Source organism: Pollachius pollachius (assembly GCF_949987615.1).
Source record: "Pollachius pollachius genome assembly, chromosome: 13".
NCBI classification, from domain to species: Eukaryota; Metazoa; Chordata; class Actinopteri; order Gadiformes; family Gadidae; genus Pollachius; species Pollachius pollachius.
This window is the reverse complement of record NC_136946.1, coordinates 2456431-2472441: the sequence shown is the minus strand read 5'-3', so window position 1 is coordinate 2472441 and position 16011 is coordinate 2456431. Positions and strand designations below refer to the sequence as shown.

General features: G+C 47.3%; 1 protein-coding gene across 1 annotated transcript in view; it reads left to right on the top strand.

Moving 5' to 3' along the window:
• Positions 1-399: 399 nt before the first annotated feature.
• The window catches only part of rims2b (regulating synaptic membrane exocytosis 2b), a gene marked incomplete at both ends in the record, with an annotated part of 21892 nt that continues 6280 nt past the window's right edge, over positions 400-16011 (top strand). The window contains 16 exons of the mRNA XM_079749316.1: positions 400-459; positions 912-1031; positions 1518-1617; positions 2319-2442; positions 2691-2737; positions 3087-3139; positions 4101-4231; positions 4885-5056; positions 7693-7816; positions 7878-8021; positions 8417-8552; positions 9228-9380; positions 10460-10528; positions 10971-11030; positions 14218-14381; positions 15566-15614. Of these exons, the coding sequence (XP_079605442.1) occupies positions 400-459; positions 912-1031; positions 1518-1617; positions 2319-2442; positions 2691-2737; positions 3087-3139; positions 4101-4231; positions 4885-5056; positions 7693-7816; positions 7878-8021; positions 8417-8552; positions 9228-9380; positions 10460-10528; positions 10971-11030; positions 14218-14381; positions 15566-15614 (1706 nt within the window). The remainder of the gene's footprint in view (positions 460-911; positions 1032-1517; positions 1618-2318; positions 2443-2690; positions 2738-3086; positions 3140-4100; positions 4232-4884; positions 5057-7692; positions 7817-7877; positions 8022-8416; positions 8553-9227; positions 9381-10459; positions 10529-10970; positions 11031-14217; positions 14382-15565; positions 15615-16011) is intronic.

The following is a 16011-nucleotide window of genomic DNA, read 5'->3' as shown; positions in this document are numbered from 1 at the left end:
TCTACAGACAGGTATTTAGTAGCTGGTATCTACAGAAAGGTATTAAGTAGCTAGTACCTACAGACAGGTATTTAGTAGCTAGCCCACACAGCTCAGACTCGTTCTGATTCTGCTGTCGATGGGCTATTTAGCTAACATTCCCGTCCCTTGTTTAAAAGATAACAAGGGTTAGCTTTAGAGCTCATTTGTTAGAAATGGCGTAGTAATCCTAGGTTAAAGATGGTTATATTAAGGTATTAGGTGAGAGATGAAGAAATTCATTGCTCCTAGCATGCTTAGCTAACATTTTGCCTTGCTAGCATGGTTTGTTTACACCCTGTACTGCTAGCATGCTAAGCTAACATCTAGGACATGATTGCATCTAATTTCCTGATGCGTGTCGCCTGGTAACTAGGTAACATGGAAGGCCATTGGTTGGAACAAGGCTCGTGGCATGGCGAGACTCCGCCCACGTCTACGGTACGACCTGACGAGCAGAAGATATATATATCATATAATCATATAACATATATATCACACTGTTATAAATATAACTTGAGTTTGTAACATTTCATTATCAATTACGCTTAGTGTGCAGTTCGTCTTTTACTGGTCATAACTTACTGCTGCCTATCAGTCCCTAGGGGCGGGGCTAGACCACAGGGCCTATCAGTCCCTAGGGGCGGGGCTAGACCAAAGGGCCTATCAGTCCCTAGGGGCGGGGCTAGACCACAGGGCCTTTCAGCCCTTAGGGGCGGGGCTAGACCACAGGCCATATCAGTCCTTAGGGGCGGGGCTAGACCACAGGGCCTATCTGTCCCTAGGGGCGGGGCTAGACCACAGGGCCAATCAGTCCCTAGGGGCGGGGCTTGACCACAGGGCCTCATCGGATTGGTCCCCACATCACATGTTTGTTTCCGTCACTCTGCCAGCACGCGGTCACATGGCAGCCGTCCAAAGATGGGGAGCGTCTGATTGGTCGGATTCTGCTCAACAAGAGGATGAAGGACGGCAGCATCGCGGACGACACGGGAACCCTGCTGGGCCTCAAGGTACGAGGTTGGGTTAGGGTCAGGGCTAGGGTTATAGGGTTAGGGTTATAGGGTGAGGTTATAAGGTTAGGGGTAGGTTATAGGGTTAGGTTTTAGGGTTAAGGTTTTAGGGTTGGGGTTATAGGGTTAGGTTATAGGGTTAGGGTTTAGGGTTGGAGTTATAGGGTAAGGGTAAGGCTGTTGTGGCTGCAGGTTGTGGTTAGTGTTAGGGTTAGTGTTAGGGTTATAGGGTTAGGTTACAGGGTTAGGTTACAGGGTATTAACAGACAGTTGTGGCTGCAGGTTGTGGTTAGTGTTAGGGTTAGTGTTAGGGTTATAGGGTTAGTGTTAGTGTTAGGTTACAGGGTTAGGTTACACAGTATTAACACGCTGTTGTGGCTGCAGGTTGTGGTTAGTGTTAGGGTTAGTGTTAGGGTTATAGGGTTAGTGTTAGTGTTAGGTTACAGGGTGAGGTTACAGGGTATTAACACGCTGTTGTGGCTGCAGGTTGTGGGGGGCAGAATGACGGAGTCCGGGCGACTCTGTGCCTTCATCACCAAGGTGAAGAGAGGAGGGCTAGCAGACACAGTAGGGCACCTCCGACCAGGTAACCACACTCACACGCACACACAGACACACACGCATGCACGCACAGACACACACACACACACGCACACAGACACACACGCACACACAGACACACACACACACACAAAGACACGCACGCACGCTCACTCACGCACACACACGCACACACACACACACAAACACAGAGACGCACACACGCACACACACAAAGACACGCACAGACACACGCACACACACACACACACAGACACACACACACACAAAGACACGCATGCACGCGCACTCACCCACTCACGCACAGACACACGCACGTGCGCACACACACAAACACACAGAGACGCACACACACACACACAAAGACACGCACAGACACACGCACGCATACACACACACACACAGACACACGCACACATACACACACGCGCACACACAAAAACACACACCCACACACAAACACACACAATGATCAGTGCTGTGGTCCACTAGGTGACCAGGGTTAGGGTTAGGGTTAGACTAATGATCAGTGCTGTGGTCCACTAGGTTACCAGGGTTAGGGTTAGGGTTAGGGTTAGGGTTAGACTAATGATCAGTGCTGTGGTCCACTAGGTGACCAGGGTTAGGGTTAGGGTTAGACTAATGATCAGTGCTGTGGTCCACTAGGTTACCAGGGTTAGGGTTAGGGTTAGGGTTAGACTAATGATCAGTGCTGTGGTCCACTAGGTGACCAGGTGTTGGAGTGGAACGGGAGGCCTCTGCAGGGAGCCACCTTCAAGGAGGTCTACAACATCATCCTGGAGTCTAAAACTCAGCCGCAGATAGAGCTGCTGGTGTCCCGAGCTCTCAGGTCTGTCCCCCTAACCCTAGCTCTAACCGTAACCCCTAACCCCTAACTCTAATCCTAACCCTAACCCTAGCCCCTAACTATAACCCCTAGCCCCTAACCCTAACCCCTAGCCCCTAACCCCTAACTCTAACCATACCCTAGCCCCTAACTATAACCCCTAACCCTAACCCCTAGTGCCCAGACTGTGTCCAGACTGACACTAGTTAGTGATGAGTTCTGACGCTAACATGGTGTTGTTGTGTTTCCAGTGACTCTGCCCCGATATCAGACAACTCACCCACACACCTGAACCCAGGTGAGTCTCATGGGTTAGTCACCTGACCGAGTGTTACGGTTAGTTCCCTCACTGTTAGGGTTAGTCACCTGACTGACTGTTAGGGTTAGTCACCTGACTGACTGTTAGGGTTAGTCACCTGACTGATTGTTAGGGTTAGTCACCTGACTGACTGTTAGGGTTAGTTCCCTCACTGTTAGGGTTAGTCACCTGACTGACTGTTAGGGTTAGTCACCTGACTGATTGATTTGTGAGGCTACCTTTACATGAATTGACACGAAGGCCCTGATACAGTATAAAGTCGACACACCCTGTCACAAGGTCAAGTCTCCAACTGTGTGTGTGTGTGTGTGTGTGTGTGTGTCTGTAGGTTATTTTGACCCCCAGAAGCCCCCCTTGCGAGGCGTTCAGTCGGGCCCCTCGGTGAGTATAGCTGTGGTCCTCCTCTGGGGGTACTCAGTGTGACGGGGAGGAGAGGTCGTGACCTCTGAGGTTGCAGGCCGTCAGGAACAGGTTCACCATCAACGGTGGAAACACCTCAACGGAGAGTCATGGACACAGCAGTCCACCTGACACACATGAAACTAATGAGCACACTGCATATGAAACAGGATCTGTGTGTGTGTGTGTGTGTACGCGTGCGTGTGAGTGTGCGTGCGTTACTAAATTCGTGTGTGTGTGTGCGTGTGTGTGCGTAAATGTGTGTTTGTGCACGTGTGTGTGTGCGTGCGTGCGTAAATGTGTCTGTGTGTGTCTCTACAGGGCTCCTCTGGCTGGACCTCAGCGGTTCCTAGAGTTCAGGTAACAGATGAAGACCTTCTCTATCTCCCCTCCTTTCCTCACTCAAGCTCTCCATCCACCAGACTCCAACATAGTTCCACCGAAATACATATACACACACTATATATGTACAGTGACACATATAGATATACATATACACACACTATATATGTACAGTGACACATATAGATATACATATACACACACTATATATGTACAGTGACACATAGATAAACATAAATATACACATATACAGAAAGAAGTCTGTATGTATTGGATTGTATTGGTTTCTTTATTGAAGTGTTACTGTATGTAGGGTTAGGGTTAGGAAGGAGGTAGGTAGGGTTAGGGTTAGGGAGGAGGTAGGTAGGGTTAGGAAGGAGGTAGGTAGGGTTAGGAAGGAGGTAGTAAGGGTTAGGGTTAGGAAGGAGGTAGTAAGGGTTAGGGTTAGGAAGGAGGTAGGTAGGGTTAGGGTTAGGAAGGAGGTAGTAAGGGTTAGGGTTAGGAAGGAGGTAGGTAGGGTTAGGGTTAGGGTTAGGGAGGTGGTAGGGGTAGGGTTAGGGTTAGGGAGGAGGTATTGATGTGGCCTCCTGTGCCCCTGCAGGTGAAGCTGTGGTACGATAAGCTGGGCCACCAGCTGATGGTCACGGTGCTGGGGGCCAAAGACCTCCCAGTGCGTGAGGACGGACGCCCCCGGAACCCCTACGTCCAGATGCACCTCCTCCCAGACCGCAGGTACAGGGCACTGCTACTAACTACTACTGCTAGCTACCCAACATTAACTAACTCTAGCATTCACAAAGAAACAAACTACTACTAGCTACCCAACATTAACTAACTCTAGCATTCACAAAGAAACAAACTACTACTAGCTACCTAACATTAACTACACCCCCCCCCCCTTCACTAAGATACACAACTATTACAATTATAAACAAACCGTAACAAAATACAAACTGACCAAGTGGGCTGGGTGCTAAGCTCAGGCTAGTAGCTATAACACCCATTATAGATGCTAGGTGAGTAGCTGGGCTATGTACTGGCTACTTGCTAGGCTAGTTGCTAGATCAGTTACTGAACAATGTGCACGCCTAGATGCTGGGACAGTAGCTGGGCTCGGAGCTAGGCTAGTGGCGTGGCTAGGTGCTAGAAAATAGCTAAGTTAGCTAATACCTTAGCTAATAGTTTAGCTATTAGCTAGGCTGAGTGCTTGGCTTATACCTATGCCTACGCTAGGCTAGAAGATAGGCTAGGGCTAGGCGATAGGCTAGTAGCTTGTCTAGAAAAAAGGCTATTGGCTGGGACAGGTGCTAGGCTAGTAGCTAAGCTAGTAGCTAGGCCAGGTGCTAGGCTAGGCGCTAGCAGCTGACGGTGTGCCTGCCCTGCAGTGATAAGACCAAGCGGAGGACAAAGACGGTGAAGAAGACGGTGGAACCGCGCTGGAACCAGAGCTTCATGTACGGCCCGCTGCCGCGCCGCGACTTCAGCCTGCGGGCGCTGGAGCTCACCGCCTGGGACCAGGCCCACACCCGCGAGGAGGACCGCTGCTACCTGGGAGAGGTAGCGCCTGGTCCACTGACCCCATAACCCACATAGAGGACCAGGCTGGGTCCTGGGAGAGGTAGCGCCTGGTCCACTAACCCCATAACCCATATAGAGGACCAGGCTGGGTCCTTGGAGAGGTAGCGCCTGGTCCACTAACCCCATAACCCATATAGAGGACCAGGCTGGGTCCTGGGAGAGGTAGCGCCTGGTCCACTAACCCCATAACCCACATAGAGGACCAGGCTGGGTCCTGGGAGAGGTAGCGCCTGGTCCACTAACCCCATAACCCATATAGAGGACCAGGCTGGGTCCTTGGAGAGGTAGCGCCTGGTCCACTAACCCCATAACCCATATAGAGGACCAGGCTGGGTCCTTGGAGAGGTAGCGCCTGGTCCACTAACCCCATAACCCATATAGAGGACCAGGCTGGGTCCTGGGAGAGGTAGCGCCTGGTCCACTAACCCATATAGAGGTATAGAGGACCAGATCCACTAACCCTAACCCATATAGATAAATAAGAAATATAATATTATATATATGGGTATATATATTTATGTATATATGGGTATATATTTATGTGTATATGTATTTATGTATGTGTATATTTATGTGTACATGTATATATGTGTACGTATAACTTCATGTATATATATTCATGTGTATATATAAATATATGCATGTGTATGTGTATATCTTCATGTATATATGTGTATATCTTCATGTGTATGTGTATATATGTGTATATCTTCCTATATATATATGTCTATATCCTCATGTATATATGTGTATAATATACACATATATACATGAGGATATACACGTACAGTTGGGCAAAAAAGTATTTAGTCAGCCACCAATTGTGCAAGTTCTCCCACTTAAAAAGACGAGAGAGGCCTGTAATTTTCATCATAGGTAAACCTCAGCTATGAGAGACAAAAAGAAAAAAAATCCAGATAATCACATTGTCTGATTTTTTAAGAATTTATTTGCAAATTATGGTGGAAAATAAGTATTTGGTCACCTACAAACCAGCAAGATTTCTGGCTGTCACAGACCTGTAACTTCTTCTTTAAGAGGCTCCTCTGTCCTCCACTTGTTACCTGTATTAATGGGACCTGTTTGAACTCCTTATCAGTATAAAAGACACCTGTCCACAACCTCAAACAGTCACACTCCAAACTCCACTATGGCCAAGACCAAAGAGCTGTCAAAGGACACCAGAAACACAATTGTAGACCTGCACCACGCTGAGAAGTCTGAATCTGCAATAGGTAAGCAGCTTGGTGTGAAGAAATCAACTGTGGGAGCAATTATTAGGAAATGGAATACATACAAGACCACTGATAATCTCCCTCGATCTGGGGCTCCACGCAAGATCTCACCCTGTGGGGTCAAAATGATCACAAGAACGGTGAACAAAAATCCCAGAACCACACGGGGGGACCTAGTGAATGACCTCCAGAGAGCTGGGACCAAAGTAACAAAGGCTACCATCACTAACACACTACGCCGCCAGGGACTCAAATCCTGCAGTGCCAGACGTATCCCCCTGCTAAAGCCAGTGCATGTCCGGGCCTGTTTGAAGTTTGCTAGAGAGCATTTGGATGATCCAGAACAGGATTGGGAGAATGTCATATGGTCAGATGAAACCAAAATATAACTTTTTGGTAAAAACTCAACTCGTCGTGTTTGGAGGACAAAGAATGCTGAGTTGCATCCAAAGAACACCATACCTACAGTGAAGCATGGGGGTGGAAACATCATGCTTTGGGGCTGTTTTTCTGCCAAGGGACCAGGATGTCTGATCCGTGTGGCGAAAAGAATGAATGGGGCCATGTATCGTGACATTTTGAGTGAAAACCTCCTTCCATCAGCAAGGGCACTGAAGATGAAATGTGGCTGGGTCTTTCAGCATGACAATGACCCCAAACACACCGCCCAGGCAACGAAGGAGTGGCTTCGTAAGAAGCATTCCAAGGTCCTGGAGTGGCCTAGCCAGTCTCCAGATCTCAACCCCATAGAAAATCTTTGGAGGGAGTTGAAAGTCTGTGTTGCCCAGCGAAGGCCCAAAAACATCACTGCTCTAGAGGAGATCTGCATGGAGGAATGGGCCAAAATACCAGCAGCAGTGTGTGAAAACCTTGTAAAGACTTACAGAAAACGTTTGACCTCTGTCATTGCCAACAAAGGGCATGTAACAAAGTATTGAGATGACCTTTTGTTATTGACCAAATACTTATTTTCCACCATAATTTGCAAATAAATTCTTTAAAAATCAGACAATGTGATTATCTAGATTTTTTTTTTTCACTTTGTCTCTCATAGCTGAGGTTTTCCTATGATGAAAATTACAGGCCTCTCTCATCTTTTTAAGTGGGAGAACTTGCACAATTGGTGGCTGACTAAATACTTTTTTGCCCCACTGTATATACACATACACATGAATATATATTATATTCATGTGAATGTGTAAATATGTGTATATCTTCATGTATATATGTGTATAGCTTCATGTATATATGTGTATATCTTCATGTATACATGTGTATATCTTCATGTATATATGTGTATAGCTTCATGTATACATGTGTTTAGCTTCATGTATACATGTGTATATCTTCATGTATATATGTGTATATATTCCTGTATAGGTCCTGATAGAGCTGGAGTCTGCCCTGTTGGATGATCAGCCTCATTGGTACAAAATCCAGAGCCATGATGTGACATCACTTCCTCTCCCAAACCCCTCCCCCTACTTGCAGCGACGCCTGTACAGTAAGACACACACACACACACACACACACACACACACACACACACACACACACACACACACACACACACACACACACACGTTGGTTGTGTACCTGGTGTGTTCATGTGGACCAGTCTCCTCTCTCTGTGTCTCCAGGGTCACAGAGGATGGCTGAGGGAGAGTTCTCGGACTACGACTGTGAAGAAGGCATTGGTGTCATATCAGGTATCACCTACCTACCCTCCTACCTACCCTCCTACCCTCCTACCTACCCTCCTACCCTCCTACCTACCCTCCTACCTACCCTCCTACCCTCCCCCCTCCTACCTACCCTCCTACCCTCCTACCTACCCCCTCCTACCCTCCTGCCCTCCTACCTACCCTCCTACCTACCCTCCTACCTACCCTCCTACCCTCCTACCTACCCTCCTACCTACCCTCCTATCCTCCTACCCACCCCCCTCCTACCTACCCTCCTACCCTCCTACCTACCCTCCTACCTACCCTCTGACCCCCTACCTATCCTCCTACCCTCCCACCCCTTACCTACCCTCCTACCCCCATACCCACCATCCTACCCCCCATTACTATGCATTATAATGCTGGGTTTTAATTGGCAGACTACAGACAGAGTGGCCGGGACTTCCAGAGCTCCGCCCTCTCTGTTCCAGACCAAGTCGTGTCGACCAATCACGGCTCTCGATCTGAGCTGGTCAGGAGTCGATCACGCTCACCAAGCCAGCCGTCTCCACAAAGGTGTGTGTGTGTGTGTGTGTGTGTGTGTCTGTGTGTGTGTGTGAATAGTGTATATAGTATAGTATAGAGTATATAGTATAGTATAGTGTATATAGTATAGTAAAGTGTATATAGTATAGTACAGTACAGTACAGAGTTCAGTGAGGCTCTCTCTCCCGCAGTGCCTCTCTCTGTATTATAGTATATAGTACTGTGATGTGACTCTGTAGTATTATTAGTATAGTATAGTATAGTATGGTTTATATAGTATAGTACAGTATAGCTCAGTACTAAGTGATGCTCTCTCCCGCAGTGCCTCTCTTTGTATTATAGTATATAGTACTGTGATGTGACTCTGTAGTATTATTAGTATAGTATAGTATAGTATGGTTTATATAGTATAGTACAGTATAGCTCAGTATTAAGTGATGCTCTCTCCCGCAGTGCCTCTCTCTGTATTATAGTATATAGTACTGTGATGTGACTCTGTAGTATTATTAGTATAGTATAGTATAGTATGGTTTATATAGTATAGTACAGTATAGCTCAGTATTAAGTGATGCTCTCTCCCGCAGTGCCTCTCTCTGTATTATAGTATATAGTACTGTGATGTGACTCTGTAGTATTATTAGTATAGTATAGTTTATATAGTATAGTACAGTATAGCTCAGTATTAAGCGATGCTCTCTCCCGCAGTGCCTCTCTCTATCCGCTCTACCGCGACGATGCTGTACGGTTGCTACGCAACAACAGGTTGTCAAGGACCTATTCTGACGTGGGCCAGAGCGGCAGTCTGGACAGGTACTACATAGAGTACTACACAGAGTACTACATGGAGTACTACATAGAGTATAGAGTACTACATAGAGGGCTATATTGAGTACTCCATAGAGTACTACATAGAGTACTGCATAGAGTACTACATAGAGTACTGCATAGAGTACTACATAGAGGGCTACATAGAGTACTACATAGAGTACTACATAGAGGGCTACATAGAATACTACATAGAGTACTACAGATACTACACCGAATACTACATAGAGTTCTACATAGAGTTCTACATTGAATACTACAGATACTACATAGAATACTTCAGCTACTGCAAAGAATACTACATATAATGACATGTGCGTGTGTGTGTGCGTTTGTGTGTTTAGGAGGCTGATGAAGAGGGTTTCTGCGACCAACTCTTTGGACTTAGGAGGCCGGTATGAGAGTAGCACTAGTACTAATACTAGACATAAGCAATGGTTGTAAATACTATGATTTATCTTAGACTGTAGCTGTCATAGAGGACAGACTGTAGCTGTGATAGAGGACAGACTGTGATAAAGAACAGACTGTAGCTGTGATAAAGGACAGACTGTAGCTGTGAAAGAGGACAGACTGTAGCTGTGAAAGAGGACAGACTGTAGCTGTGATAAAGGACAGACTGTAGCTGTGATAGAGGACAGACTAGCTGTGAAAGAGGACAGACTGCAGCTGTGAAAGAGGACAGACTGTAGCTGTGAAAGAGGACAGACTGTAGCTGTGATAAAGCACAGACTAGGTGTGATAAAGGACAGACTGTAGCTGTGATAGAGGAGTGACTGTAGCTGTGATAGAGGACAGACTGTAGCTGTGATAGAGGACAGACTGTAGCTGTGATGGAGGACGGACTGTAGCTGTGATGGAGGACAGACTGTAGCTGTGATAGAGGAGTGACTGTAGCTGTGATAGAGGACAGACTGTAGCTGTGATGGAGGACAGACTGTAGCTGTGATGGAGGACAGACTGTAGCTGTGATAGAGGAGTGACTGTAGCTGTGATGGAGGACAGACTGTAGCTGTGATAGAGGAGTGACTGTAGCTGTGATGGAGGACAGACTGTAGCTGTGATGGAGGACAGACTGTGGTAAAGGACAGACTGATGTTGTCTCCCTGAAGATACTCTGCTGGTCCTAGCTCCGCCCCCTGGACCCCCCCCATGGTGAACCCTAACTCTGATGACTTCAGGTATGAGAGTCGTCCTGTAAAGTATCACAGTATGTATCACTAGATAATACTACAGAGTATAGCGGAGTGGGTAATAATGAGAGAGAGAGCTAACAGGTTAGCATGTATACTAATGACAACAAGCTAATAGGTTAGCGTGTATACTAATGTTAAAGAGCTAACAGGTTAGCATGTATACTAATGATAAAGAGCTAACAGGTTAGCATGTATACTAATGATAAAGAGCTAACAGGTTAGCATGTATACTAATGATAAAGAGCTAACAGGTTAGCATAAAGAGCTAACAGGTTAGCATGTATACTAATGATAAAGAGCTCACAGGTTAGCATGTATACTAATGATAAAGAGCTAACAGTTTAACATTATACTAATGATAAAGAGCTAACAGGTTAGCATGTTTGCTAATGACAAAGAGCTAACAGTTAGCCTGTCTCGGTTGCAGCCAGGACTTCATCCCTCACTTCCCCTTCGAGCCTGACGCCCTGGACGATGAGCTCGTCAGGTAAACAAAGATCTATATCTAAAGGAATACAGCTCTATGTATAGATCTAAATAGAACAGATCTACATCCATTGATCTACAGATAGAGCAGGTATATTAGTATAGATAATAATAATATGAATAATTGATCCGTTTTTTATAGCTCTTTTCTAAGTACTCAAAGACGCTTTACAAATAAGAAAGGAATACATAGACAGTACAGACACTCAAACAAAAGGGGAAAATAAATAGATAAACTACACCACAACAATAGGCCACACATTAAGAGAGCGGGAGAGGGTGGAAGATGGCGGAGGATGATTTGTCAGATGTTGTAGGTGGTCCTGAAGAGATAGGTTTTAAGTTGACTTTTGAATGAACAGAGTGTGTCAGAGTTTCGGAAGGCCAGAGGGAGGGCGTTCCAGAGGGTAGGGGCGGCGATGGCGAAGGCTCTGTCCCCCAGGGTGCGGTACTTGGTCCTGGTGATGGAGGTGAGAAGGTTGGCATCAGCGGAGCGTAGGCGGCGAGTGGGGAGTGGCGATGGAGGAGATCTGTTATGTACGAGGGTGCAAAGTTGTTTAGCGCTTTGTAGGTGCTGAGGAGGATCTTGAAATTGATGTGTTGTTTTATTGGAAGCCAATGAAGTTGACGGAGGACGGGAGTAATGTGTTCTCTGGAGGGGGAGTTAGTAAGCAGTCGGGCAGCAGAGTTTTGAACATATTGCAGTGATGTACTGGTAGAGGACGGGTCTATAGCTATATTCTATTACTATAGTGCCAATAGATCTATAGTTATAGATCTCCATCAGGTGGCCAATAGATCTATAGTTATAGATCTATCGGATCTATTACTATAGTGCCTATAGATCTATGGTTATAGATCTATGGTTATAGATCTATTGGATCTATCTATTGGATCTATACTATAGTGCCAATAGGTCTATAGTTATAGATCTATGTGATCTTTAGCTAAAGATCTATTGGATCTATAACTATAGATCTATACGTGTCTCAGTAAGGTAAACATGTCAACATGAACAAGATCTGTTGACACATGGTTTCCACGGTTGTCATGGCAACAGACTGAGGAGGTGCGTGGTTGCCATGGTGACGTAACCCACTATTCCTGCAGAGCAAGCAAAGGGATGGATAGTCATGAAACCACCGGTCGCTCACGCTCAGTGGACCTGCGGTCTGACCACGCCCCCTCTGCACTACGCCCCGCCCCCTCAGCCCAACGCTCCGCCCCCTCATCGCCCGGCCCTGTCAGGTGACAAATCCACCTCATCAGATTGGCTGGAATGTTCCAGGCTGAGTGTATTAATATGTGTCTCACCGTCTGTCTGTCTGTGTGTGTGTGGGTGTGTCTGCGTGTGTGTGTGTGTGTGTGTGTGTGTGTGTGTGTTTGATTTTGCGTGTGTGTGTCTGTGTGGGTCTGCGTGTGTGTGTGAGAGTCTGTGTGTTTGTGTGTGTGTGTATGTGTGTGTCTGTCTGTGTCTGCGTGTGTGTGTGTTTGTGTGTGTGTGTATGTGTTTATACGTGTGTGTGTGTCTGTGTGTGTGTGTGGGTGTGTCTGTGTGCAGGGCTATCTCTCCAAATGGGACATCTGGGAGACAGCTGCCCCACGCCCCTCCACAGGTCACATGTATGTAACACACACACAGACCGAGACACACACCCACAGAGACACACACACACACAAATACACACACACACACACACACACACACCCAGCCAGCCTGCCCGCCCGTCCGCCCACAAACGGATGTTCATAGAACCAAGTGCCGAGCGCTAACAATCACTAGGTAGACCCGTTCCCCGTACACAACAAAGATAGCTAGGATAAGATGCTACACAATGCTAAGTTATATTCTTAACTGCTCTCTCTCTCTCTCTCTCTCTCTCTCTCTCTCTCTCTCTCTCTCTCTCTCTCTCTCTCTCTCTGTCTCTCTATCTCTCTCTCTCTTCCTCTCTCTCTCTCTCTCTCCATCCTTACTCTTCCTTTGTGTCTTTATTCAGACCGAGCTGAATTGTCTGAAGGTTACAACGGTAACACAGGTTAGAGTTAAACACCCAGTCTATAGATTTAACCCAGTATATAGAGTTAACCCCAGTCTATTGAGTTAACCCCAGTCTAGAGTTAATCCCAGTCTATAGAGTTAACCCAGTCTATAGAGTTAACCCCAGTCTATGGAGTTAACCCAGTCTATAGAGTTAACCCAGTCTATGGAGTTAACCCAGTCTACAGAGTTAACCCAGTCTATAGAGTTAACCCCAGTCTATAGATCTAATCACAGTCTATAGAGTTAACCCAGTCTATAGAGTTAACCCCAGTCTATAGATTTAATCCCAGTCTATAGAGTTAACCCAGTCTATAGAGTTAACCCCAGTCTATAGAGTTAACCCAGTCTATAGAGTTAGCCCAGTCTAGAGTTAAACCCAGTCTATAGATTTAATCCCAGTCTATAGAGTTAAACCCAGTCCATAAATTTAATCCCAGTCTATAGAGTTTACCCAGTCTATAGAGTTAACCCCAGTCTATAGTTAAACCCGGTCTAGAGTTAACCCCAGTCTATAGTTAAACCCGGTCTATAGAGATGAACCCAGTCTATAGTTAAACCCAGTCTATAGTTAAACCCGGTCTATAGAGATGAACCCAGTCTATAGTTAAACCCAGTCTAGAGTTAAACCCAGTCTAGAGTTAAACCCAGTCTAGAGTTAAACCCAGTCTATAGTTAAACCCAGTCTATAGTTAAAACTAACTAATGTCTCATTACATGTTTTCCTATTGGTCAACAGGAGCTCCGCTAGCATCTCATCAGAACCAAGCCCCTCCCCCACGCCAAGCCCCTCCCCCAGTCCTTCCTCAGGCTGCTCAGTTGGCCAATCAAATAGCCCCTCCTCATCAGGCTCCTGCCCCTCACCAAGCGTCTCCCTTCCAACAAGCCCCCCCACCTGTCAATCATCATGGACCACCAGCCATAAGGATTCAAGGCCCGCCCCCTCCTGCTCCCCCAGTCACTCCAGGCCCCGCCCACGCACAAGGCCCCGCCTCTACACCTGGCCCAGCCATGGCCCTCACAACAGGCCCCGCCCCTGCACTTTGCCCCGCCCCTACACCTGGTCCCATCACTCCATCGGGCCCCACCCCTTTGACTGGTCCCGCCCCTATTCCTGGCCCCGCCCCTACCCCTGGCCCTGCCCCTATAGCTGCTCCGACCCCTACGTCAGGCCCCACCCATTTACCAGACCCCGCCCCTACACCTGTCTCCGCCCCTGCCCCAAGCCCCGCCCCAACACCAAGCCCCGCCCCAACACCAAGCCCCGCCCCTACACCTGTCTCCGCCCCTACACCAAGCCCCGCCCCCACACCTGTCTCCACACCAACCCCTGACCCTGCCCCTACACCTGGCCCCGCCCCTACACCTGGCCCCGCCCCCACACCTGGCCCCGCCCCTACACCTGGCCCCGCCCCTACGTCATGCCCCGCCCCTACACCTGGCCCCGCCCCCACACCTGGCCCCGCCCCTACGTCATCCCAGACTGAAGGTTTGTATCTTTATTTATTTAAGTCATCACCAATCTGTCTGTCCATCATCACCAACACAACGACAATAATATTATAGTCTGTTTATTTAAGCCAACCTGTCTGTCTGTCTGTCTGAATTCACCAACCTGTCTGTCTCCCTGTTTGTTAGAGCAAGAGAAACGGCCAACAACCCCAGGAGGATCAAGGAAAGGCGAGTCCGGGGTACTGTCTCTCTAGGGTACTGTCTCTCTAGGGTACTGTATCCCTGGGGTACTGTCTCTCTAGGGTACTGTATCCCTGGGGTACTGTCTCTAAGGTACTGTCTCTCTAGGGTACTGTCTCTCTCTAGGGTACTGTCTCTCTAGGGTACTGTGTCTCTCTAGGTTATTGTCTCTCCAGGGTACTGTGTCACTAGAGACCAATTGTTTTTTCTCTGCCTGTACAGAGGTCAAATGGGAGGACCAGCAGGCGAAAACAGCCCAAGGTAATGGAACAGGCCGTGGTAAGGGAACAGGTAAGGGAACAGGTAATGGAACAGGCCGTGGTAAGGGAACAGGTAAGGGAACAGGTAATGGAACGGGCCGTGGTAAGGGAACAGGTAAGGGAACAGGTAATGGAACAGGCCGTGGTAAGGGAACAGGTAAGGGCACAGGTAATGGAACAGGCCGTGGCAAGGGAACAGGTAATGGACCAGGCCGTGGTAAGGGAACAGGTAATGGAACAGACCGTGGTAAGGGAACAGGTAATGGAACAGGTAATGGAACAGGCCGTGGTAAGGGAACAGGTAATGGAACAGGTAATGGAACAGGCCGTGGTAAGGGAACGGGTAATGGAACAGGTAATGGAACAGGCCGTGGTAAGGGAACGGGTAATGGAACAGGTAATGGAACAGGCCGTGGTAATGGAACAGCCCACAGTGTACATTAGTACAGATGTCATTTGTGAAATATAAATCCTTGTAATGGTAGATTGAGGGATTCAGCATTAGTGATCTAGCGGTAGGGGTTGTGTTTTGGATCTGGGCAACAGGCCACGAGGCAACAGGCCAGCTGAACGTTCAGCTGGCCACGCCCTCTGGGTGACCACGCCCCCTCAAACGTCGTTGACATTTGCTCTCTGTCTCATCCTCCAGTTGAAGTTCTTCCGGCTAAGGTGAGTCATATATATATATGTGTGCATACATTTCATATATAGAAGATGTTTAATTGATTTGATGTGTACATTTATTCAACATATATATTTATGTTTATGTTTCAAATATATATATTTTATGTGTACATATATTTGGAAGATATGATATATTTTATATCTTTCTTCTATATTTGACCTGTTTATGATATTGTATACTCACTCAGTCATCAGAGGGCGGCGTGTCATCTGGAGCCACTGGGGGCAGCAAGGCGTCCGACACCATCAGGTGATACCTCCACCCTAACCCCACCTCACCGTATCAGGTGATACCTCCACCCTAACCC